The 23,487-nt window shown below is 45.0% G+C and overlaps 1 protein-coding gene across 4 annotated transcripts in view; it reads left to right on the top strand.

Moving 5' to 3' along the window:
- Positions 1-21,530, top strand: part of Gabpb2 (GA binding protein transcription factor subunit beta 2) — a 38,583-nt gene extending 17,053 nt beyond the window's left edge. For all 4 annotated transcript variants that reach the window (XM_021158571.3, XM_021158570.3, XM_029475267.2 and 1 more), the window contains exons 6-9: positions 2,297-2,447; positions 12,052-12,237; positions 13,473-13,603; positions 14,051-21,530. In XM_021158571.3, coding sequence (XP_021014230.1) covers positions 2,297-2,447; positions 12,052-12,237; positions 13,473-13,603; positions 14,051-14,350 — 768 coding nt within the window. In that variant the 3' untranslated portion in view covers positions 14,351-21,530. The remainder of the gene's footprint in view (positions 1-2,296; positions 2,448-12,051; positions 12,238-13,472; positions 13,604-14,050) is intronic.
- Positions 21,531-23,487: the final 1,957 nt, after the last annotated feature.

Here is a 23,487-nt window from a genome sequence, read left to right on the forward strand (position 1 = left end):
CTAGAAGCCACATGCTAGAGAGTGAGAGCAGCTACCAACAGTTGTCCTCTAACCTTCATGTCTCTATGTGCACATGCACACCAACTAAAAACATTCAGAGCCAAGCATGGGGGCTCACACCTTTAATCTCAGCACTCAGGAGGCAGAGGCAGGTGGATCTCTGAATTTGAGCCAAACATCTAGAGCCACACAGATCCAGTCTAAAATAATGATAATCCAGTCTAATAATAAGTAAATAAATAAATTTAAGAGTGGAAAAAAATTAATCAGGTCAGTGAACTGGCTCAGGTAAAAGTACCGGCCAAGTGTAATGATGTAGGTTTGCTTCTCTGTCCCTACATGGTAGAAGGAGAGAAAACTGACTCTTGCCAATTGTTTTCTGCCCCCCACATGCATAACCCCTCCATACACACACACAGAAAGTAATGTTACTGTATTCATTATTAAAGAAAAAAAATTCCATGTTAGAAAAAGTACAAATAAAAAACAGATATGTAGTGCTGGAGAGATAGCTTAGTGGTTAAGAGCACTGAATCTGCACTTCTGAAGGTCCTGAGTTCAATTCCCAGCAACCACATGGTGGCTCTCAACCATCTGTAATGAGATTTGACTCCCTCTTCTGGAGTGTCTGAAGATAGCTACAGTGTAATCCTATAATAAATAATTAAATCTTAAAAAAAAAAAAAACCAGATATGTAAAAGAACAGGAAATGATTCTTTTTAAAAAGAAAGTAGTTATGTACAGAGAAGGAACAATGAAAGTAGTTATGTATAGAGAAGGAACAATGAAAGTAGTTATGTATAGAGAAGGAACAATGAAAGTAGTTATGTATAGAGAAGGAACAATGGACCTGGGGTTTGGGGATGGCAGGTGCTTGGCAGGTAGGCCGGGTCTGACATGCAACTAGTGAGGTGGTAGTTTCTGTGGACAGTGGGAACGTAGTAGAAGCTTTCTTTGTTTTGTTTTGCATTTTGTTTAGACTGGTCTCTCTGTGTAGCCCTGATTTTCCTAGAAGTAGCTTTGTAGACCCGGCTGTTGTTAAATTTATCTAGATCCCCATACCTCTACCTTCCAAGTGCTGTGACTAAAGCTGTGTATCACCTCTCAAGACTGAAGGGGGGTTGTGTTTGTTTGTTTGTTTGTTTGTTTGTTTGTTTGTTTGTTTGGAGAGGGAGTTGAAAGATGATCTTTCTGTGTGCTTTTGCTTCATGTGGCACTTGCTCTGAAACCCATGCTGGTCTCAAACTCAAGGTGATCCTCCTGTCTCAGTTTCTGGAGTGCCGGGATTACACGTTTGAACCAGCGCATCTGGATTTAGAACAAATCCAGGATTGGTGTGGTTGTTTAAAAAGGTAATCGGAGATGGTACATTGGATGGAGAAGCCAGCGCTAAGGAACGTATGATTGCTTTCATCAGGCTCGGCAAGCCTGCCCGAGAGAGCTTCCACCGAGGAAGCTGCTGGAGGTTAGAAATAGCAGACTGAAGAATGAATTTAACAGTATCCGGAAAATGAATAATCTGTTTCAATTGAAGTTCTTAGTCAATGGGATAATTACATATGAAAAATAGCTGCTTGTGCATTTTCGGGTTTTGTTTGTTTTTCATGACAGCTGGTTTCTAAAGACTGGTTCTTCTCCTAAACTTTCAGTTATTGTTCAAAGCCCTTTCATAACTGGACTTTTTTGATAGTTATCATGTTTATAGAAAACTTCTGAAAGTAAAAATAAAAGATAAGCATCTTTTCACCAAATTGAGCAGACATCCTTGGAAGCCAGAGTGCAGCATATGGAAGTAGACTTGAGAATCTGCTCCTCGTTTGTCTGCTTGTTACACGTTCTCTCAGGGATTTCTTCAGTGGCAGAATGGAACATGTTGTAGGACAAAGCTCTAGAGAGTATTTTGCTCTGCAGGGATCTCCTGCTAGCATCTTGTCTTGTAGATAATTGATCACAGAATATTAGTGCTGCAAATTACTTTTAAACTCTGCAGACCAGTTCCTTCCCTCCCTTTTTTTTTCAAGTTAAAATGCAGAGCGGTTAAGTGAGGCATATAGAAGGCATGTGAGTAACACACCTCTGCTTTCTCAAGTAGAAACAAGCTCAGGGAAGCCAGCTAACACAGTTGCTTCAGTTTGAGAAAAGCTGTCGTGCTAATGAGAACCCTTAGCTCCCTGGACATCGCATGCCAGACTAGTTCTGCCTGATGGAGCTTGGGAGGGGCGGGGCTGAGTTGTTCAGTGACTGTGTGACTAAAGCTAAGTGTACTGACTTTGAATAACCTGCTTTGTTTGGCAGGAAGCAATGCAGAATCAGGTGAACACTAAGCACGAGAGAGCCAACCCAGTGGCTAACCCTGTGGCTGTGACTGCTCCGTTCATCTTCACCTCTGGAGAGGTCATTAACCTCGCTAGCTTTGTTTCTTCAGCCAACACCAAAGCAACCTCAGGTAGGGCTCTGATAATGAGGCATCTGTTTCAGGCTTAGGATGAGCAGAGTCCTAGTTTTCTAGACATAAATAGATATTCTGTCTGATACCCACTCATAAACAATATTGCTCAGAAGTGCTGGGATTAAGCTCTGAGATAGAACCCTGGCTGCATGTGTGAGGCCATAGAGCACATCTCCAATCCCACAGGAAGGGAGGGAAGCAGCGCAAGCTCTTGCTCTTAGTGCTTTCTAATGAGCCTGGGCCTCCCACGCCTGAGCTGTGCTCACAGCCCTCCCTTTTCTGTGTGCTGTTCCTTTGTTTATTAAGACAGACTCTCACGGTATTGCAGGAGGGCCTTGGACTAATTCTGTACTTAATGCTGGCCTTGAACTTGTAGCAGTCTTCCTGCCTCAGCCTCTTAATTGCTGGTATTACAGCTATGAACCACCATAGACAAATTTATAATAACTTTAAAAGCAAAGACATTTTTCTTTCTAAAAAAAAAAAAGGAAGATTGTGGGGAATTATTATCATGGGAGTAAAAATGAACACTGTTAAAAACAAAATATTCTACATATTTATCTGTCAAAAAGTTGTGCCTCCAAAAAATTTTTTTTTAATAATGAAAAGATTATACTTTGCCAGGCTTAGTGCCACATGCCTGTAATCCCAGCAGTCCAGGAGGTGAATGTAGGAAGGTCAGGAATTTAAGGCCAGCATCTACTACCGTAAACCTCTCAGAAATCTGCACTCCTCGGGAAGCAGAGGCAGGTGGATCTCTCAGTTTCAGGCCAGCAGCATCCGCATAATAAATCAGCAACTGAACAAACAACTGAAAAGTTACGCTTTGGGCTAAGATGTAGCCTAGTTATGAAAGTGCTTGCCCAGCATGTACACAGGCCTGAGGTCACTATCCATTACTACATGAACAGCTTGAGAGCACAGACATGTCATCCTAGCACAAAGAAGGTAGGAGCTGGAAAATCAGAAGTTTAAGGTCAACCTCAGAGGTTCAAGGTTAATTTAAGGGGAAAAAAGGCTATACCTGACCCAAAAATGAAAATATAACAGCATCTAAGTGTGGTACTGCCGAGGGAAATAATTAAATATTCTTAGTTTAAAACAGTAACAAAATCAAAATAAAATAAAAATTAGTAGCTGTTGAAATATTAATATAAAGGAGGTACATGCGATTATTTAAGTAGAATAAACTTAATTTGTAAGCCAGGTCGTGGTGTCTCATCCCTTTGATCCCAGCACTTGGGAGGCAGAGGCAGTCACACAGAGTGAGAAACCTGTATTGAAACAAACAAACAATCCTAAACCCCAACTCCATTTGTTCAGGAGCATATATGTTGGTCTCGAGTGTGTGTGTGTGTGTGTGTGTGTGTGTGTGTGTGTGTGATTTTTGTGTGATTTTGTCTCATGTGGTTTAAACTGGCCTACTTTAGCCCTCATCCCTGAGATTGCTGGGTTTGGAATAAATGTTGTATGTATGTACTTTACTATCATTATTCAAAGCAGAGAAAGTACTTAGTTGATTGACACCTGCATGTCTCCTGGAGGGTAGGTAGATGGGGTAGTGCTGAGACAAGGCCTTGTAGCCTAGGATGGCCTTGAATTTGTAGAATCTGGGAAGGCCTCTACCTTCCCAGTCCTAGGATTACAAGTGTGCGCCACACACCTAGCCTGACACTTGTATGTTTTAAACTCTAAAAAGGAGCAAGTGAGTTTATTTTTATCATTTTCTTTCATATATATGTGTTCTTTGATGGGAGAACTTGCATCCTCAAATAAATTCCTAATTCTTGGCTTATTTTTCTGTTTCTGACTTTGAAAGATTAAAGACTAGGCTGGGTGTGATGGTGTGGGGGTTCACACTGTAATCAGAGCTCTGTGAGTGTGAGGCTAGCCTAGTCTACACAGCAGGTTCCAGAGCTCTGTGAGGATAAGGCCAGCCTGATCTACATAACAAGTTTTAGGCCTACCAGAGCTACTTAGTGAGACCCTATTGCAAACTAAACAAAATACAAAAACAAAACAAAGTAAATAAATAGTAAAGCATTTGGTATTCTATTTCTGTACTCGCAGCATTCAGAAAACTGCCAGAAGTTCCAGGCCAGCCTGAACTATGTAATGAGAGCCTGTTTCCATTAAATAAATAGAAAATGTGTAAAAGCAAATGAGTAAAAATAAATAACTAAGCTGGGAATGTAGCTCACTCTTAGAGTACTTGCCTACCATGTACAAGACACTGGATTCAGTCCTAGTACCTAAGGAAAAAGGAGAATAATTACATTCCCAGGCAAGTTGTATATCAAAGGAAAGATCTTAAATACATTACTTTTGAGAGACAGAATAGCAAATGAAAGCATGTACATAAACACAGACAGAATTCTGAGGTCAGGGCTATACAAGGAGGCTGAAGAGATTGCTCAGTGCTTAAGAGCACTGACTGCTCTGGCAGAGGGTCTGGGTTTTGGTCCCAGCACCCTTCATGTGGTTCTCAACTGCCTGTAACTAGTTCCAGGTGACCCAGTGCTCTCTCTTGATCTCTGTAGATCCCTGCTGGCTGGTACAAGATGCACATAAACCCATGTAGGCAGCCATGCACACACACATACACATAAATAAAAGTAAATATAGTCTTGTAAAAAGAAAAACCCACAGGACTGGAGAGAGAGCTCAGCCATTAAAGGGTAGCTCACAACCACAGCATCAAGAAGAACACAATGGAACAAAAAGACTGTGTACAGCTAGGAGCTGACTGACTGACGAGCAGCTTACCTTTGGAAAAGTCTTCTTCTAAGTCTTGTTTACTGAGCTCAAGCATGGGAATTTAACAGCTTGTTTTATGAGGTGGTTCAATTGGGGTTTTTTGTTTTTGTTTTGTTTAGTTGTTTTGATTTTTTGTTTGTTTGTTTGTCAGTCTAGGCCTGGAGCTTTCTGTGCAGCCCAGACTGACCTCAGAGTCTTGAGCACGTGATGTCCCTGCTTCTCCTTCCCAGGTGGTAGGATTATACCTGTACGCCACCATCACAGGCTTGAGGACTTTATCCCAGTGTCCAGTTGATTCAGGACTTCAGAAGTAACTCTTAAATGATGAGAGGCTGGAGTGGCAGTCCTGAAGCAGGAAACCACTTCATGAGCTAGAGGCCAGGGACGAAGGGCAAGGAGAGGTGACAGTGTCACATCCCCCAGAAGGCAACAGTGAGCTTCATTGTATACTCTCATAAGTTTTCTCATTTTGTTTGTTGTTGTTGAGACAGGGTTTCACTGTGGATATCCCTGGCTGTTCTGGAACGCAGGGATCCTCCTCTGCCTCTACCTCCCAAAGGCTGTAAAGATGTGCGCCACTCCCACCCCCACCTCCACTTCGCCCCCACCCCCCTACCTCCAGCTAACACTTCATTTTTTTTTAGTTCACTTTTGACCTTTTTTTTTTTTCCAGACAGGATCTCTATGTAGCCCTGGTTCTCCTGGAACTTGTTAGGAAGATCAGGGTGTCCTCATACTAAAAAGATCAGCACATGCCTTTAATCTCAGCACTTGGGAGGCAGAGGCAAGCAGATCTCTGAGTAGACCAGCCTGGTCTATAGAGTGAGTTCCAGGACAACCAAGTGTACACAGAGAAAGCCTGTCTCCAAAACCAAAAACAATAAAAGGAGGCCAGTTTAGTCTAATCAGGGTACCCCAGAGCCTATTTCAGGAGGACAGATTGGCCACTTCCTAGGTAACAGCATCGGAGGCTGACCTCTGCCTTCCATGTGAGCATATACTACCTCAAAAGAGTTACCAAAAGGCTGCAGGCTGTACTCTGGGTACTGTACTCCAGCCCACTGCCCTCTTGGAATGTATTCAACAAACTGTTCTTCTCCCAAAATATAGTTATACATGTAATTGTATGCATATTTATGTTCCTTTTTCCTTTTAAAATAGTCTCATTTAGCTTGGGCTCACCTGTAACTTGTATAGCCAAAGATGACCTTGAATTTTTGACCCTCCAGCCTCTGTTCTGAATGCTAGGTTTACAGGCTCATGCCCTTCCCGGCTGGGAATAGAAACCAGGGCTTCAAATGTTCTAGGGAGGCAACAGAGCTACATTCCCCAGCCCTGGCAGCTGCAACTTTTATATTGACTTAATTCCTTGCCAGCTGACAAGAAGTCTCAATTATGAGGTCCAAGTCCATTGTCACAAGACGGGGCAAATAAGGCTGGATTTGGAGGGAGAGATAAGTTGATGCTTGCCATAATCTCTGAAATTATAATGAAAGACTGGGGGAAATGAAATTCATAACATAAAAAGTATACTTCTGCAGAAGTGTTGAGTTACTTCATAAAGGTAGACCCGTTCATTATCAGCGCTAATTCACTAACCTAGATGTTTGCTGTGAGAGCAGCATTCAGATAGACAAGTAAAACACAACAGTTTTTTTTTTTTTTTAAGATTTATTTATTATATGTAAGTACACTGTAGCTGTCTTCAGACACTCCAGAAGAGGGCGCCAGATCTCGTTGCGGATGGTTGTGAGCCACCATGTGGTTGCTGGGACTTGAACTCTGGACCTTCGGAAGAGCAGTCGGGTGCTCTTACCCACTGAGCCATCTCACCAGCCAGTTTTTTTTAAAGCACATCACGTTATAGTTAAAGTAGATAATAGTGGTTTTCAAAGCATTAACCCATTGTGCCTTGCTGGGTGTTTGGAACTGGAAACTTGAGGCTTGTATTAGCTATGAAAGTGCATGGTTACAGCCCAACACTTGGAAGGTGGCAACCAAAGAATCAGAGTTCAAAGCCATGCATGGCTACATAGCAACTGTGTTGGCAGTCTATGCTACACAAGACCCTGTTTCCAAAAGCAAAAATAAATCAATAAAATGTGAAGTTTGGGGAATGTTTGTTTACTTGAGACAGCTTTTCATTGTGTAGTTTAAGCTGGTCTTAGACTTGTACTGAGCCATTTGCCTGGCTCAGCTCTGTTGTGCTGGGACCATAGACATTGCCAATCCTTCATCCAGCTTCAAACCCTGAGGCTGTTAAGCATGTGTGCTCTGTAAGGCTGTCCTGTTCTGTCATTATCTGCTGATGCACAGCCCAGGAGGAGCATTGTCCCCTCAATATGCTCAGCTTGTGAGGAGCCATGCTCTGTAAGCCTGCTGCCAAGGAGGGCTGCACAGAGGCCTCAGGAGTGGGTGACATCACGTTCTGCTAGACACTGGCAATGGAAGAAAACAAATAAGTAAGGGAAATGTAGTCGGCTGTGCCAAGCACATTGAATTAATCTACTGTTGTCAATGGAACATTTACTTTGTGGAGGAAGTGGAACATGCTGAAGCACACGTGGAGTCAGAAGACAGGTCGCAGAAGGTGGCTTCCTCCTCCCACCATGTGGCTTCTAGGGATCAAGCTTGGCAGCAAGCACCTTTACTGCTGAGCCATCTCAGCCTTAAAAGAATTTTAACCACACAGTTGGCTGAAGTCCATTTGGATTAGGGAACACAGAAAGGATGGGGCGAAGGCCGAGGGAGGATTTATCTCCTTCCCACTGGTCCTCATTTTCCCTTTCTAATGGATTCGGTGACCCCATGCCTCGGCATCACAGCCAGATCCCATCACCCCAGGACTGGCCACACTTGCAGCCCTCACTTGGTGTCAGCCCCCTCCCCAGCTCTCTCAGAGCCTCAGCTTGGTGGCCCATCTGCTGAGTGAATTACGGTTTCTTTTGTCTTTTATTCTCCAGCACTTTTAAATTATATATAAAATATCAAAGAACTGTGCCAAGCACGGTGGCACATATTTTAATCCCAGTAATTGGGAGGCAGAGGCAGTCAGATCTCGATGAGTAGCCGGGCGTGGTGGCGCACGCCTTTAATCCCAGCACTCGGGAGGCAGAGGCAGGCGGATTTCTGAGTTCGAGGCCAGCCTGGTCTACAAAGTGAGTTCCAGGACAGCCTGGACAAAGGTTCCAGGACAGGGTTCCAGAGAAACCCTGTCTCGAAAAAACCAAAAAAAAAAAAAAAAAAAAAAAAGATCTCGATGAGTTTAAGGACAGCCTGATCTACAGAAAGTGTTCCAGAACAGCTCTGGCTACACAGAGAAACCCATATCCAAAAAAAAAAAAAAAAAAAAAAGAAAGAAAGAAAGAAAGAAAGAAAGAAAAGAAAAGAAAGGGAAAGAACGAAGAAAAGGAAAGGAAGAGAGAAAAAGAGAGAGGAAGGAAGAAAAAAAGGAAAAAAAGAAGAAAAAGTAAAATATTGAGATCCACAATCTGGTTCCTCCCACCTTCTCATGGTTACACCATGTGTGCTTAAGTTTGGCTGGGAACATAGTTCTGGCATTTCCAGTGGAGTTGGGCATATGTGTTGCAGAATGCCCTTCTGATAACTACAACAGTAAGCTTTTAGGGGCCAGCGATATGGCTCAGCAGTGCTCCCACCAGGCCCAGCAACCTAGGAACTCACATGGCAGATAGAGGACCAACTCCCACACATCATTATGGCCTCTGGGTGCACTACACAGTCATAAAGTAAAAAAAGAAAAGAAAATTAAGTATCAAGTTACATAGCCAGTGAAGAAGTTACATAGTTTGTGAATTAAAAATCTTAGGAACTCATATAGCTAGGGGCAGGTAATTGGAGGAGGTGCGTCCTATAAACCCTGGAAGGGTCTGGTTGCCTGCTTTTTCATTAATGATAGCCAACTGTTGTGATATATTGGCTTTTTTTTTTTAATATATTACTGTGTTTTTATACAACTGCGTCCCTTCCAACCCTTATTCCATCCTAATCCCTTCCAATTCCCAACACTAGGTAGGAGAGAAAGAAGTTAGAGGGGAAAGGGGACATAGATCTCTTCTGACTACTTCCTGATGGTTAGGAATCATTGGGATCCTTGGAGTCAAGTCCAGTCTTCATTGTAAGGATATCTCCAGCTCCTTGTCATCAAACCACAGCCATGGGAACTGGAAGCAGCCGCTGCCATAGACCCTCTCAGAGTTCTCTCATTATCCAGTCCCCAGAGTTAAACTATCTGCAGCTGGCAAAAATTACACCACTGCTAGTGCACGAGACAAATCATAATCACCTGTGAAGCAGCCTCTTACCCAACTCCTGGGATTAAAACAAACACACATCCACAGAACGTAAAACTGGGGTTAAAACAAGCGCATCCACAGAACATAACTGGGTTTTTAAAGAAACCAAAACTTGCCTTATACTGATGTCATTCTTGCATTGACATTTGGGAGATGAGAATTTTCCCTCACCACCAGTCATTTTTCTAAAGTTTCATACACATGAGTGTTTGTCAGTGTGCCTACGACCTATGTGTGTGCCAAGGAGGCCAGAAGAGGGTGCAGATCCTTTGGAACTGGAGTGAACAGTGGTTATGAGCAGCCACCATGTGGATAGTGAGAACTGAACCCAAGTCCTTTCTAAGAGCAGCCAGGGCTCTTAATCACTGAGCAGTCTCTCCAGCCCCGCCAGCCATCTTTCTTACCAGTACTAATTCTAAAGGTTGCTGTGACAGTTTTAAGAATTCTGGAATTTTGGTTTCTTTAAAAACATGGGGGTTGAGGGGATACTACAAGAGTGTGCTTTCACTTAATCCTAGGTGTGGGGTGGGGCTGCTTAGGGCTGCGCAAAGCAGCTGACCATGGTTAATGCCTCGCTAGGGCTCTGCGAGGTGGGTTGGTGGGTGTTGCTTATTAGGGAGGTTGTTTGCAGGTTGGTAGTAGCTGTGGTCAAAGAAGAAACAAAGGGAAAGAAGTTCCAGCACTCGGGAGGCAGAGGCAGGCGGATCTCTGAGTTCGAGGACAGCCAGGGCTACACAGAGAAACCCTGTCTCGGAAAAAAAAACAAAAAACAAAAAAAAAAGAGAGGGAGAGAGAGAGAAATACTGTGGTAAGCTTAGCCTTACTATTTTGGTTTGCCCCCTGGTTTGGGGTAAATCACTTATGTTCTCCAGGTTGTTAGTGTCCTCATCTGGTGTGGAGATGGTTTTAGATTTCCACCATAACATTCAGCAATGGGATCATTTGATTGTTTTGGTGTTTCTGAATTAGGGTCTCATAGCTCTCAGCTCCTGATTCCCTTGCCTTTACCTCTCACGTACAACTCTAGCTGCACACCACCACACACGTGAGGTGCAAGTTGCTTGTTTTCATTGAGTTTCCTTGCTGTGTCTCCTATGGATGGACCAGTACCACTTACTCAAAGTTCTCTGTGACTTTCCGACTGTGACTCCTGTTACAGAAGCGGTCAGGAGAGGCAGGCATTGCTTGCCCTAGCAATGCATGGCCTATGTATGGGTTGTTGACCAACCAATGTCCACTGTGCACTCACATCTATAAAACTCTCAGGAATGTACCTGGGACTCAGTGAACACTCTGGTCTATGATTGTGTCTCAGGGGGGCAAAGCCACCTTCCATGTAGCCTCTCTGTTAAACTTTAACCCTTTGATTATTTGCTATGTTTTATTAGTTCACTATTAAATGTCCCACATTCTTAAATTATCTACACTAGGGTTTTTTTCAAGTTTTATAGATTTATTTAGACTTTGAAGGTATTACCTAAAAAAGGATTCTAAGTTCTTGGGGAAGTACGGCCTATCATGCTATAGGACAATCCCATGCTCATTACCCTGTTAAAGCTGATGATGCTGGCCCCCAAACAAAAAATCTGATACAGACACAGGCTAGGACATAGCTCACATGAGTGTGTACCTAGCTTTCACAAGGTCTTGAGCTTCTTCACCAGGACCTGTAATTCCAGCACTTGGGAGATGGAGGTGGCAGGAGGATCGTCCTTAGCTCCATAGTGACTTTGAGGCCAGCCTGGACTACGTGGGACCCTGTCTCCACTGCTCCTAAAAAGTATATATATAGCTTAATTGTCTCTGAGACAAGGTCTTGTGTAGCCTAGGCTGACCTCACACCTGATATGTAACGTGGAATTTGAGATCCCCTGCCTTTGCCTTCTAAATAAGAGGATTGTAGTTATACCTAGCAAGTTCAAGTGTATTTGAACTAACATTTCAAAATCGATTTATGCATAGGATCTCTCTCTCTCTCTCTCTTTTTTATTTGAGAGTTTGTTTCTTGGAACAGAATCTCACTACATAGCCCAGGCTAGCCTAGAATTCATGCTGATTCTCCTACCTCAGCCTCTGGGTGTTAGGATTACAGGTTATGCTACCACATTGGGAGCCCTAGAACCTATCTTTATTGAGCACTAGTAACATCTTAGGACATGTTTAGAAAATACTGTTCTATGACTTCCCTGTGCTCTTTCCCCTGACTTACTTATAAGTTCTCAGTTCTATAATCCTAGCACTTACGGGGGTGGGGGTAGGGGGTGGGGAGGGGAGTAAGGCGGCCTGGACACAGTTAGGCTCTACCTTAAAAACTCAACCAATTTTTTGTTTGTTTGTTTTTGTTTTTTGTTTTTCTGAAACAGGGTTTCTCTGTATAGCCCTGGTTGTCCTGGTTGTCCTGTAGACCAGGCTGGCCTCGAACTCAGAAATCTGCCTGCTTCTGCTTCCCAAATGCTGGGATTAAAGGTGTGCACCACCATGCCGGGCTTTTTTTTTTTTTTTAATTTTGACGTTTTTGAATTCTCTAGCTCATTTAGAAGAAATGGAAGAAGGAAATTCTCTTGACTCCTCGATCCAGCAAGTGGTGGGGAGTGGAGGCCAGAGGGTCATCACCATAGTGACTGACGGAGTCCCTCTGGGTAACATCCAAACATCACTCCCTGCTGGAGGCATTGGCCAGCCATTTATTGTAACTATGCAAGATGGACAGCAAGGTGAGTTATACCCGGTAGACAGTTGCTTAGAGAGATTTTAGATCTACCATATTTCCCTGAAATGAGGCATTAAGACCAATTGCAGGAGTGGGGGAAAGCCCAGAGAGAAGAGAACAGAGGAGCTCTGAGAAGGAGCAATCAGCAGGCTCCCAGACTACGTTAGCTTCCCTAGGAGCCATGTGTGTGCATGCCTATGGGATCAGCACAGAGAAGGGTGGGCCACCTGGGGCTACACAGACATACATCTCAAAAACCAGATCAGAAGACACAGTAGACACTGGGCAGTCAGGTACTCAGAACCAGGGAGGCAGAGGGAGAAGTATGGCTGCAAGCTCCAAGCTAGCCTGATCTACATAGTGAGTTCAGGGCCAACCAGGGTTGCAGAGTAAAAGAGCGTCTCACAAGACAGGCTGCAGATGCACTCAGTTTGTAGAGTTCTGTGTACCCTGCAAGAGAGCACCCCCACACGTCAGGAGAGGAGCTTCAGAAGGAACCAAGCCCTCCCACACCTTGATCTCCGACTCCCAGCCGAGAAAATGGATTCTGTAAGGATACGGGCTTCTGTGACCTACTGTAGGCACTGTCATGTTCTGTAATGACAGTTCCAGCTGATGACTAAAGGATGGTACCTACTGGCTGTGCTATGTATTTGTACAGGGAAGATGATGTAGGTCTAGAGGTCACTCCTGTGCTCCGTGTAATCTAAGTTAAGCCCCAGCACCTGTTTCCTTTGTGATCTTTGAATCCTTTTGTAGTCAGATATCTGCAATTCAGAGTTTTCTATGCTACTACTGTCAGACTGTCTATGTAAGCAGGTACGGTGGCTCATGCTATGCCTTCAGATTCCCTCCTGCCGAGGCCACCTTTCTGATTTCTCTGTGGCCCTGCATCTCACCTGTTGACTTCAAGCTTGTGCTCCTTTGTTTTGGGTCTTGCTTGGTAGCCCTGCTGTAGACTAGACTGAGCTTAAGTTGAGAGACGTGCCTGCGTCTGCCCCTGAGCACTGGGACACTCCATACATTAAAGAGATATCACAGACAGTGTATTAGGGAGAGATCATAGAAAACATGTCGGGGGAAGTAGGGTGTAGCTTGGTGGTAGAATACTTGCCTGCCCATAAAAGAATCCATACCCAATGTATAATATTAAATTCACTTTTCTCTACTTAAAATCAAACAAGCCTCCTTTGTATATTGTGTGCTCATTTTCTCCCATTGATGTGCTTTGGCTTGTAGTTCTAACTGTGCCTGCTGGTCAGGTTGCAGAGGAGACGATCATTGAAGAGGAAGAAGAGGAAGAAGAGAAATTGCCATTGGTGAAGAGACCAAGGATGGCAGAGATGACAGACAGTGTTGAGGAAATGAAGGTAATGAATGCTTACCAGTGCGCAGAGGAGGGGGAGGGCGTGGACACCATGGTGAGCAGAGGAGGAGGAGGGCATGGACACCATGGTGAGCAGAGGAGGAGGAGGGGATGGACACCATGGTGAGCAGAGGAGGAGGAGGGCATGGACACCATGGTGAGCAGAGGAGGGGGAGGGCATGGACACCATGGTGAGCAGAGGAGGAGGAGGGCGTGGACACCATGGTGAGCAGAGGAGGGGGAGGGCATGGACACCATGGTGAGCAGAGGAGGGGGAGGGCATGGACACCATGGTGAGCAGAGGAGGAGGAGGGGATGGACACCATGGTGAGCAGAGGAGGGGGAGGGCATGGACACCATGGTGGTTAGGGCTGACACCCTCTTCATTTTTCTGTCTTCATCTGGGAAATTCATACTCGGGATTCTTACTGTGGTGCCGCTGACTTTACAGGAAGGCAATGAAAGAGAGCTACTGCAGCAACAGCTCCAGGAGGCCAACCGAAGAGCCCAGGAGTACAGACACCAGCTCCTCAAGAAAGAGCAGGAGGCCGAGCAGTATCGGCTCAGGCTGGAGGCTATGGCTCAGCAGCAGACCAACGGAGTTGATGTCACCGTAGTTGAGGAAGTAGCTGAAGTGGATGCTGTAGTGGTGACAGAAGGGGACGAGGTAGAAAGAGCAACACAAGTCATGAAGTCAGGAAGGACCACGGAGCCTCACACTAACGTTTCCATAGAAACTATTTCATCCTAACACCAAGGACCACAACTTGTGCTCCCTCATCATATTCTTTGTAAGAAGAAAGTACAGACTGCAGGTACTGCGTACGAATTAGAATGTCCTTAAGAAGGTAACAGTAGCCGGGCTCAAGGCCTGAGCCTAGGAAGGCTGTGTGTGCAGCTGGAAAACTCAGAGCCACTTTAGGGGCATCTGAGGGACCAAAGGACCAGGACCAAATCTCTCAGCTCATATCGTTGCTTTAAACAGAGTACTGGGCATTGTAGGTTGAATTTTTTTTTAATAGTTAGCTTTATATCGAAAGATTTTAAGATAGTACTTGTAATACATATACACCAAGAGCCTTTAATAGTTATACCTGAAATTTTTCAAGTGACCTGAAAATTTGCCTTAGATTTATGAGAGTGATGCGGTTGTAGGAAGCCTCCTCTTGAGGAAGAGTAAAGGATAGCATACAGTTGTAAAGAGCAGGCACACAAGCTCTCCCTAGTTAACCTACTGACAAGAAGTCCCTAAGCCAGGCGTGGTAGTACACACCTGTGATGTCAGCACTCAGGAAGCTGCGACAGGAAGCTATTTGAGGTCAGCCTGAGCTAAAGAGTCCTTCAATAAAAGAGGGCCAGATGTGGTGACACATGCCTTGAGTTTTAGCACTTGGGAAGTAGACACAGGCAGATCTCTTGAGTTCAAGGCCATGTGGTCTACATACGAAGTTCCAGGCCAGCCAAGGCTACACAGTGGGACCCTGTCTTTACATACAGCAGAGCACAGCTGGGGTGGAGAAGTGGTGCTTGCTCTTCCAGAGAACCCAGGTTCTACTCCTAGCACCTGAATCAAGCTGCTCACAATTACATGTCCATCCAGCTCCCAGGGACCATGCCCTTTTCTGGCATGTGTGTATATCGACACACATACATTTATATATACATATCAATGAAAGAGTTTTAAATTAATAACAAAAAAATTAAACTAGTTGAATGCAGTGGTTCACACTTTGGGAACCTGAAACAGAAAGATTATGAGTTTAAAGCCAGCTTGAACTCCATTGTGAGTTACAGGTCAGCCTAGGCTATAGTGTGGGATCTTAGTGCAAGAGAAAAATCAAGTGTCATGGTGTGCACCTCTAATTGTAGCACTCAGGAGTTAGAGGCAGGAGGATCTCTAAGTTTGAGGCCAGCCTAGTCTACAAAGAGAGTTCTGGTATAGCCAGGGCTACACAGAGACACTGCCTCAAAAATAGAGAAAAATTAACAAAGAAGGGCTGACTTAGGATTACCTGATAAATTGTGTCCATTGCTTAGATACAGTATAAAAAAAATAGGCATAGTGGCACATCCTGTAGTCCCAGCACTTGGGAGGTGAGACAGAAGACCACTGTAAGTTAAAGGTCAGCTTTGGCTTCAGTGAGATCTTTCTCAGAAGAACAGCAAAAACCCAGAAATGACCAGATGGAGCAGTGACGGGCTCTCATCCCTGCACTTGGGGAGCAGAGACAAGCAGGTCCTTGGGATTCTAACTACCTGGTCCACAGGGTCAGTCCAGCCTAGCAGGGTTACTTAGACCCTGACAAGGAATCCCTGAGGCATAGCTCAGTGGTAGAACGTGGTGCTTAGCGTGCAAGGAAGCCCTGGGTCCGTCCTTTGGCACTGTATGTACACAGCGAGAGGAGGGCACAAGTGCAGGGAAGAAAACCATGGACACCAGACTTACACTCAGGAGAGAGGCTGTGCTGCTGATGGGTAGGATGTGCAGAGCAGCGCCCTCCAGGCTGTGCTTCCAGAGAGGCTTCTGGGCTCCGAGTTTCTGGTCCTGAGATGGAAACTATATATTGGCTGGACTTTATATTTATTGTCATTGTAACAACATCTTTCATCCAAACATCTATTTATATAAAATCAAGCCTAAAACTCTTTAAATTGTATAAAATTTGGCCAAATTTTCTGTGTCATGTGGGACACTGGTGCTTTCTGTAGCACTGAGCATTCTGTCAAAAACAAAGCAGTGTGGCAGACTGACCAGGCTGGGGAGGTTTGTCCCTGTTTGATTTAGTGTGAGTGCATTGCTGCTTCTGTTAGTGTGGCCATGGAGTCTGTGCCCTGTAGTGCTCAGGTGACAAAGGGAGCAGGTATCACTGCCACAGCAAGGAGCCACCCCAGGCCCATTGCTGACCTCCCCTCTCCCTTACTCCACATCCCCCTTGCTCAGACCCTTGAAACATTTTCAGTGCTAGGCTTTTGAGGAAGGGTTGGGGCAGGTCTCTCTAGCATGAAGTGTATGTTTGTGTTTGTATAGCTGGACACGGTACTCATGCCTGTTAGCAGTCAAGAGCTATGGGAGGAGCATTGACATGAGCTCAAGGCCAGCCTCGTGCCTGTAATCCCCACTCAGAGGGTCACTGGGGGTCTCAGATGAGACTTCTAGGCAATACAGTGAAATCTACTCTAGGACAACATGGACCACAGAGACTATAGTCCAGGATGTCTTGTACTGTAGTCCCTTGTATGTCTTTTTATGAGGTCCTGGGTTCAATCCCCAGGACTGCAAAAAACAATATTTAAACATCTTCTAGACAGGATGTGATAGTACACGTCTACAGTCCCAGAACTGGGCAAGGGAGGCAAGAGGTCAGAAGGTGAGGGTCATCCTTGGCGATTTTTCAAGTTTGAGCCCTGCTTACACCAAAGTGGGAGAGGAATAAGCACTCAGAGAGGGATTGGGGGTAGGTAATGGGCAACGTAGACTTGCTTGCTTTATTGCCAATTAGAAGAAACCAGAGGGACAGGTGCCAAGTACACTTTTGAATAACTGTTGAGAACACGGTTTCCGGATTAGTGATCATGAAGAAAACATGCATTTTTAACCTGGCAGTTAACATGGTTCTGTTTACCTTGATTAGTGGGATAATTTGTTGCAGTGTTTCAGAGGTATAGAATCATTTTTGGCTCAAAATAGACTGAAAACATAATTCTCCAAGTCACATTTAACAAAATTGAATATTAGAGGTTTATAGGCAAAAATAACCATTTTGAAATTAACCTTGACTGCTAGCACTGTGGCAAGGTCTGCTCCAGGGCTCTGAGCATCAGGGATGATCTAGTGTTGTGGGAGCATAGGGAGGAGGCGTGTGAGGTTGAGGATCTGTCTGCTGTGGATTCTTCTGTTTGCAGCACTCTTCTGGGACACCCAGGGAATGGGGTGCTAGCAGTAAGCTATTGTGAGTGGCATTTCAGAGCCTTGGTAACTAGAAGGAGCAGGTTTCATGTTGACTTTAATTTCCTTCCTTTTAAAGGAATAGATGCTAACTGCAGAGGATAACTGTCCCTAACCACCTCGTTATCTTCAGTAGTATCTGTGGGGATGGGATCTGTCCGTCTAGTCCTCCCTTCTGAGCAGGGCTCCTTTCCACCTTTAAAGAGGACCAAGTTTCGTTGTTCCAAGTCACTTTTGAACATGAGGTCCTGAGTTAGTAAAGGAGAGACGGACAGTGTCTGACAGGAAAGAGGTTCTCTTTTATTTACTTTAATAGACGCCTATCATCTCAAAAAGGAAGTAGGCTTTCCTTTCGATTAGACTGCAGTGAGTGGGAGAGGGTGTGGGACGGGGTGATTTCCCTTAGTTAGAGCTTAAGTATTGAATAGTCAAGCACAGGGCAACGTGAGAAACCCCAGCACTGGGGATTCAGAGTTAGAGGCCATCCCAGGCTACACAAAGGCGGTATCTCAGAAACAAAAGATGTGGCTGGAGAAATGGCTCGGTGGATAGGCAAAAAGAGGGTCCAGTGACCCTCCGAGTGGGGATTACAGCATGTCTTAGTCAGGGTTTCTATTCCTGCACAAACATCATGACCAAGAAGCAAGTTGGGGAGGAAAGGATTTATTCGGCTTACACTTCCATATTGTTGTTCATCACCAAAGGAAGTCAGGACTGGAACTCGAGCAGGTCAGAAAGCAGGAGCTGATGCAGAGGCCATGGAGGGATGTTCTTTACTGGCTTGCTTCCCATAGCTTGCTCAGCCTGTTCTCTTATAGAACCCAAGACTGCCAGCCCAGAGATGGCACCACCCACAAGGGTCCTTTCCCCCTTGATCACTAATTGAGAAAATGCCTTACAGTTGGAGCTCATGGAGGCATTTCCTCAACTGAAGCTCCTTTCTCTGTGATAACTCCAGCTGTGTCAAGTTGACACAAAACTAGCCAGTACACAGCATGAGGCACAATGTTCAGCTGTCTTGTTGCTATATACAAATTTGAAGGTCCAAATTCAGATCTTAGCACCCTCTCTAACAAACCATGCATGGTCTCAGGTGCACCTGTATCCCTAGTCCTCTAGAAGGATGAGGCAGGAGGATCACTGGGGCTTGCTGGCTGCCAGCCTTGCCACAAAGGTGAATTTCAGGTTCAGGGAGAGACCCTGTCTCAAGTGAACAGGCAGAAAGTAATGGAGGACCCGATGTTCTCTTCTACCCTGAACCTGGACACACATGCATGTACACCACACTCACATATAGACAGGCACACAAATGCCCAAATAAGTAGAAATTAAATATTGAATACATTAATATCATTTTATGACTTCACATAACCTTCCAAATCAGCTTTTTTTGTTTGTAGCTCTTTTAAAAACTGGGCTCTACTCTGTAGCCCAGACTTGCCTCAGACTCAGGGCAATCCTTCCACCCCTGCCTCTTGAGGGCTAGGACTGTAGGAGTGAACCGCCTCATCTGTCTTGGGTTGGTGGAGAAGATGACTCTTAGATCTTCTGAGTTAAGACATGTTAGCGGATTAGTGGAGCTGGGATAGTGGGAATCACGTAACAGAGGAAGTGTTCAGAGCTGGGCCTCCAGCAGAGAGAAGGCCAGGCTTAGGCCTCTACAGTAAAGCTGCTTTCAGGAATACAGTGTTAAGTCAGGGCTGTAAATTAATACAGGGAATCATAGACGCTACATTTGCATCTTGGTTGTAAGAGAAAAAACTGTAGCTGGGCAGTGTTAACGCACGCCTTTGATTTGCAGGTGGATTTTTGAGTTTGAGGCCAGCCTGGTCTACAGAATGAGTTCCAGGACAGCCAAGGCTACACTGAGAAACCCTGTCTCAGAAAATAAAACGAGAGAGAGAGAGAGAGAGAGAGAGAGAGAGAGAGAGAGAGAGAGCGCGCGAGCGAGAGAGAGATTGAGATTGCAATATCTGTTCTTCCTGGCTTCGGGAAATTGTGCCTTCCCTCCATGTTCCCGCCTCTGGGGGGCCTCATTATTGCAATGTCAGAGCAGAGACCACATGGCTGATATAGGAGAAAGCAGCTTTATGGGTTTTGCTCTGAACTCTGTGCCTTAAAAGACACCTTTCTGTCAGATGTATATTTGCTTTTCTGTTTTGTTTCCAAACAGTCTTATTATGTAGCTCTGGCTGCCTGGAACTTGCTGTGTAGACCAGGCTGGCTCAAATGTTTTAGAGACCCCCCTGCTTCTGCCTCCACCTCCCAAGTGCTGGAATTAAAGGCACCTGGCAACAGACAGTTTTTATATCCCTTTGCTGCGTGCACATTAGTGTATTTCTATGTAAATACATAATGGCTCTTCCTCCGTTTTCTCTTTAAGGTTCAGCTCTAAATTATCTGGGATAACCTGGAAGCTTTATTAAGTTATATAGGGTTTCTTTGAATTCCCTTAATCCAAGTGTGAGAGGGGTGTACATGCGTTGCTGGGGGTGGGGGAAGGCTGTAAAGGGAGCATTAAGGAAGTTGAGGCCCAAGGAGATGGTCCATGTTCATGGGGAAGCAAGAATATAAATGCAAAGGCTCCTTGTCAGTGCACAGTGATAGGGACCAAAGTGAGTCACCATCCATGGCTGGCTGCCTTTATACCTGTTGAAGAAAACCCCTCAGAGCCAGGCGTGGGGCACACACCTTTAATATTGCACTCAGGAGGCAGAGACAGGTGGATCTCTGAGTTCCAGGCAGCTAGGGCTGTACAGTGAGACCCTGGCTCAGTAGGAAATGAAAAGCCCTTTAGCTTCCAGACAGGAAAGCCTAGGTGAGGGGCTGTGGATGGACAGATGTCCTAGGCTCTGCATTCCCAGCTCAGAATCTCATGTTGAGAGAGAACTCATTCTAAGAATGCCGAGGTGGACATCCCCTAACATCAGCCACTTCCAGTGCTGTAAGAGCTGAGGCACGTGGTGAACTCTGGTCACTTTCTGTCCTGATGTTTCAGAGACTAGCTTGCAGTTCTCTACTTGAGCAGATGAATTTACACCAAGGCTGCCAGCATGCACTTTAAGCTCTTACCTCCATTTTGTGTTTTGTTTTTCTTTGAATTGGGGTCTCACTCTAGCCCAGACTAACCCAGGACTCAGAGCAATCCTTATGCCTTCATCTTCCGTGTACTAAGATTACAGACTGAGCCACCATGCCAGATCGGCTCTAGCTCCATTTACCGCAGTGCCTCTACCCTTTTTGGAGTTTGTGCTCCATTTCTTGTGACTATCCTTACCAGGAGACCAAAAGCAAGAAGGATGTGAATTAGAATTAAATAGCTTTGAGCCTCTGGTGCTGCCCTTTCAAAGGTTTTAACCTCTCTAGGGTTAGGGGGAAGAAGATAATTCCTAAGCTCTACACAAGTAATTAGGCTTGTTAATAGCAGGAAATTGTGATCCTCTCTGTCTTCCCTGTTCCCAATCCCCTACTGTTTCTGCCATCCCATGGCTCTTGTCTTTGGAAGGTTTTGCCAGGCACTGGAACATAATTAGTTGGTCATCTCTAGGCTGTGGGACTCACCTTTCCTTTCTCTCTTCTCTCCTTCCCAACCACATATTTTGTTCTGATGTGATTTGTTTCTGAGAATTAAGTAGGTTATACTCTATATTTCCACTTAGTTTCTGACATCTTGCTATGTCAACTGTTACAGTAGCAACTGTGCTCCTTGGCCTTGCTCAATGCGTCCTTCTGCCGAGGCCATGTAGCGGTGGGTAGCCCAGGATTCTTTTCACAGTATCCTCTTGTTTTTCAAGTTGTCTGGCAGCTTTATGTACAATAAACTTTCAGGAAAACAAAAGTTTCTTTTTTAGGATAAAATAGTTCAATTCTGATGAGCAAGCTTATATGTACATGTGTGTGGATATGCATTTGTGTATATATACCTATACAGATCTATATTATATATACAATTTTGTACTATCATTTAAAATAAAGACATTTCTTAATAAAATATCAGTGTTGTTGTATTCTTTACAGCATGGTTAAAAAAAAATGTTTCTACTGTGTGCTACAGTTTCTACTGAGCCAGTCCAACTGGGTGTATGGTGTGTGCCTGCAAGTCCCAGTGCCCTAGCTCTTGCCTTGGTTTTTTTTTTTTTTTTTTTTGAGACAGGGTTTCTCTGTGTAGCTCTAGTTGTTCTGGAACTCACTCTACAGACCACACTGGCCTTGAACTCAGATTCACCTACCTCTGCAGGGACTCAATGCACACACTACCATCCCCCCTCACTCACTCAGTTTTGTTCACATGTGAGGAACACCACACTGAAGGGAGCTAGCTAAGTATGAACAGGACTGAACAGGATTGCCACCATCCTGGGGCAATCAACTGTGCCCCTTTGCTGTCCAAGATCATTCCAACTGGGTGTATTGACAGCTTGACTGCCCTGAACACACACACACATACACACACGGGGTGGGGGGGGGGGGGAGACAGAGAGGGTCTCACCTGATGTCTCTGGCTCCTTACCACCTATTGTAGCTAAGTAAGCAGCATTAACATGGGGCTGTGAGATAAAGGCTTTCCAGGTTCCACCCCTTTTAAGTGCCCCTCACTTAGGATCTGTAAGGACAGCAGTAAACTCCTTGGTTCCTGCCTCAGTTTGCCGTTGGGACCTGAGAAGGAATTTTAAAACTACCCCCGGAGAAACAGTTCAGAGTTATAATCTCAGTGGAGCCAGGACATCCCAGCAAACCTGAGGGCCTCCTAATCTGGCATACAAAGTGGCTAACAGGAAACCCACACTTGAACTGTGGCACACACATGCACCCATACTCACATTCAAACACAAGCATGATAATACAAAATAAATACTTTTAATGAAAAGACTCAGGCTGGAGAGGTCACTCAGTGGGTAAGAGCACATGCCGCTCTACAGAGGCCCAGATTTGGCTCCAAACACCATGTTAGACAGCTCACAACTGCTTGTAACCCCAGCAGCAGGGGAGTCCTCTAGCCTGTAGGCACCTGCTCTCACATGCACATATCACACACATACACAGCAAATTAGTGAATCTCTTCAAAGATGTTTAACTCCTGATGGGCCTGGCCATGTATGTAGCTTAGCTGGTGAGTATTTGTCTACTGTGCACAAGGCCCTGGCCTTGAGCCTCATGGTGTCATAAAATGAGCATGGTGGTGTATGCCTATAAGCCCAGCATTCAAGGTGGAAGCAGGATAAACTCAGGTCTTCCTTGGTCATATGGGCTGTATATGACTTGGTCTCAAAAACGGAGGAGGGGAGCGGAGGATATACACTTGCATAGCATATGTGAGACCCTGGGCTCAATCTCAGTAGGGGGGGAGGGTGGGGGGAGGGAGGGAGATGACACTAAAGCCAAAACCATAAACTAAGTACCTGCATTCAACAGCTAGCTTCTTAGCTGGCACAGTAGCTCAACCTAGCAGTCAGAAGGCAGAGGCAAGAGGGGGCTGAGGCCGACTCCTACATCAGCAGGCAAGCTCTCCAAGTCAGTAATTAAAAAACCAAACACTCCCACGAACTAGGCTTAGTGTCAGTAAATTTCTCTTTGGCAAATGTGCATGGCCTGTAAAGACCACACGATAACCTTGAGGTTACTGAAGGATCATAGATAGCATCACCACTGGGCTGAAGGGGAAAGTGGGAGCTTGCGGGGCCTTGAGAAACAAAAGAACAGAGTCTGTTGAATGAAAAGCCTAGTGAGAGAAATCACAAGGAGGATGGGGAGGTTGGGTGGACTAGAGATAGGAGTTCCCTGCACTTGACCTTAGCCAAAAGGCAAGGAGCACTGGACAGCTAAAATGAAAGCCACCGGATGATTGCTGTGCCTACAAACGTTTTGTGCAAGACGTCTAACAGATTGCAGGATACATTAAGATTGTGGGTAGCTCCTGAGCAAAAGCATGGGGGCTACTCAGT

Source organism: Mus caroli, unplaced genomic scaffold (assembly GCF_978045245.1).
Source record: "Mus caroli unplaced genomic scaffold, Mus_caroli_1 scaffold_3, whole genome shotgun sequence".
Classification (NCBI taxonomy): Eukaryota; Metazoa; Chordata; class Mammalia; order Rodentia; family Muridae; genus Mus; species Mus caroli.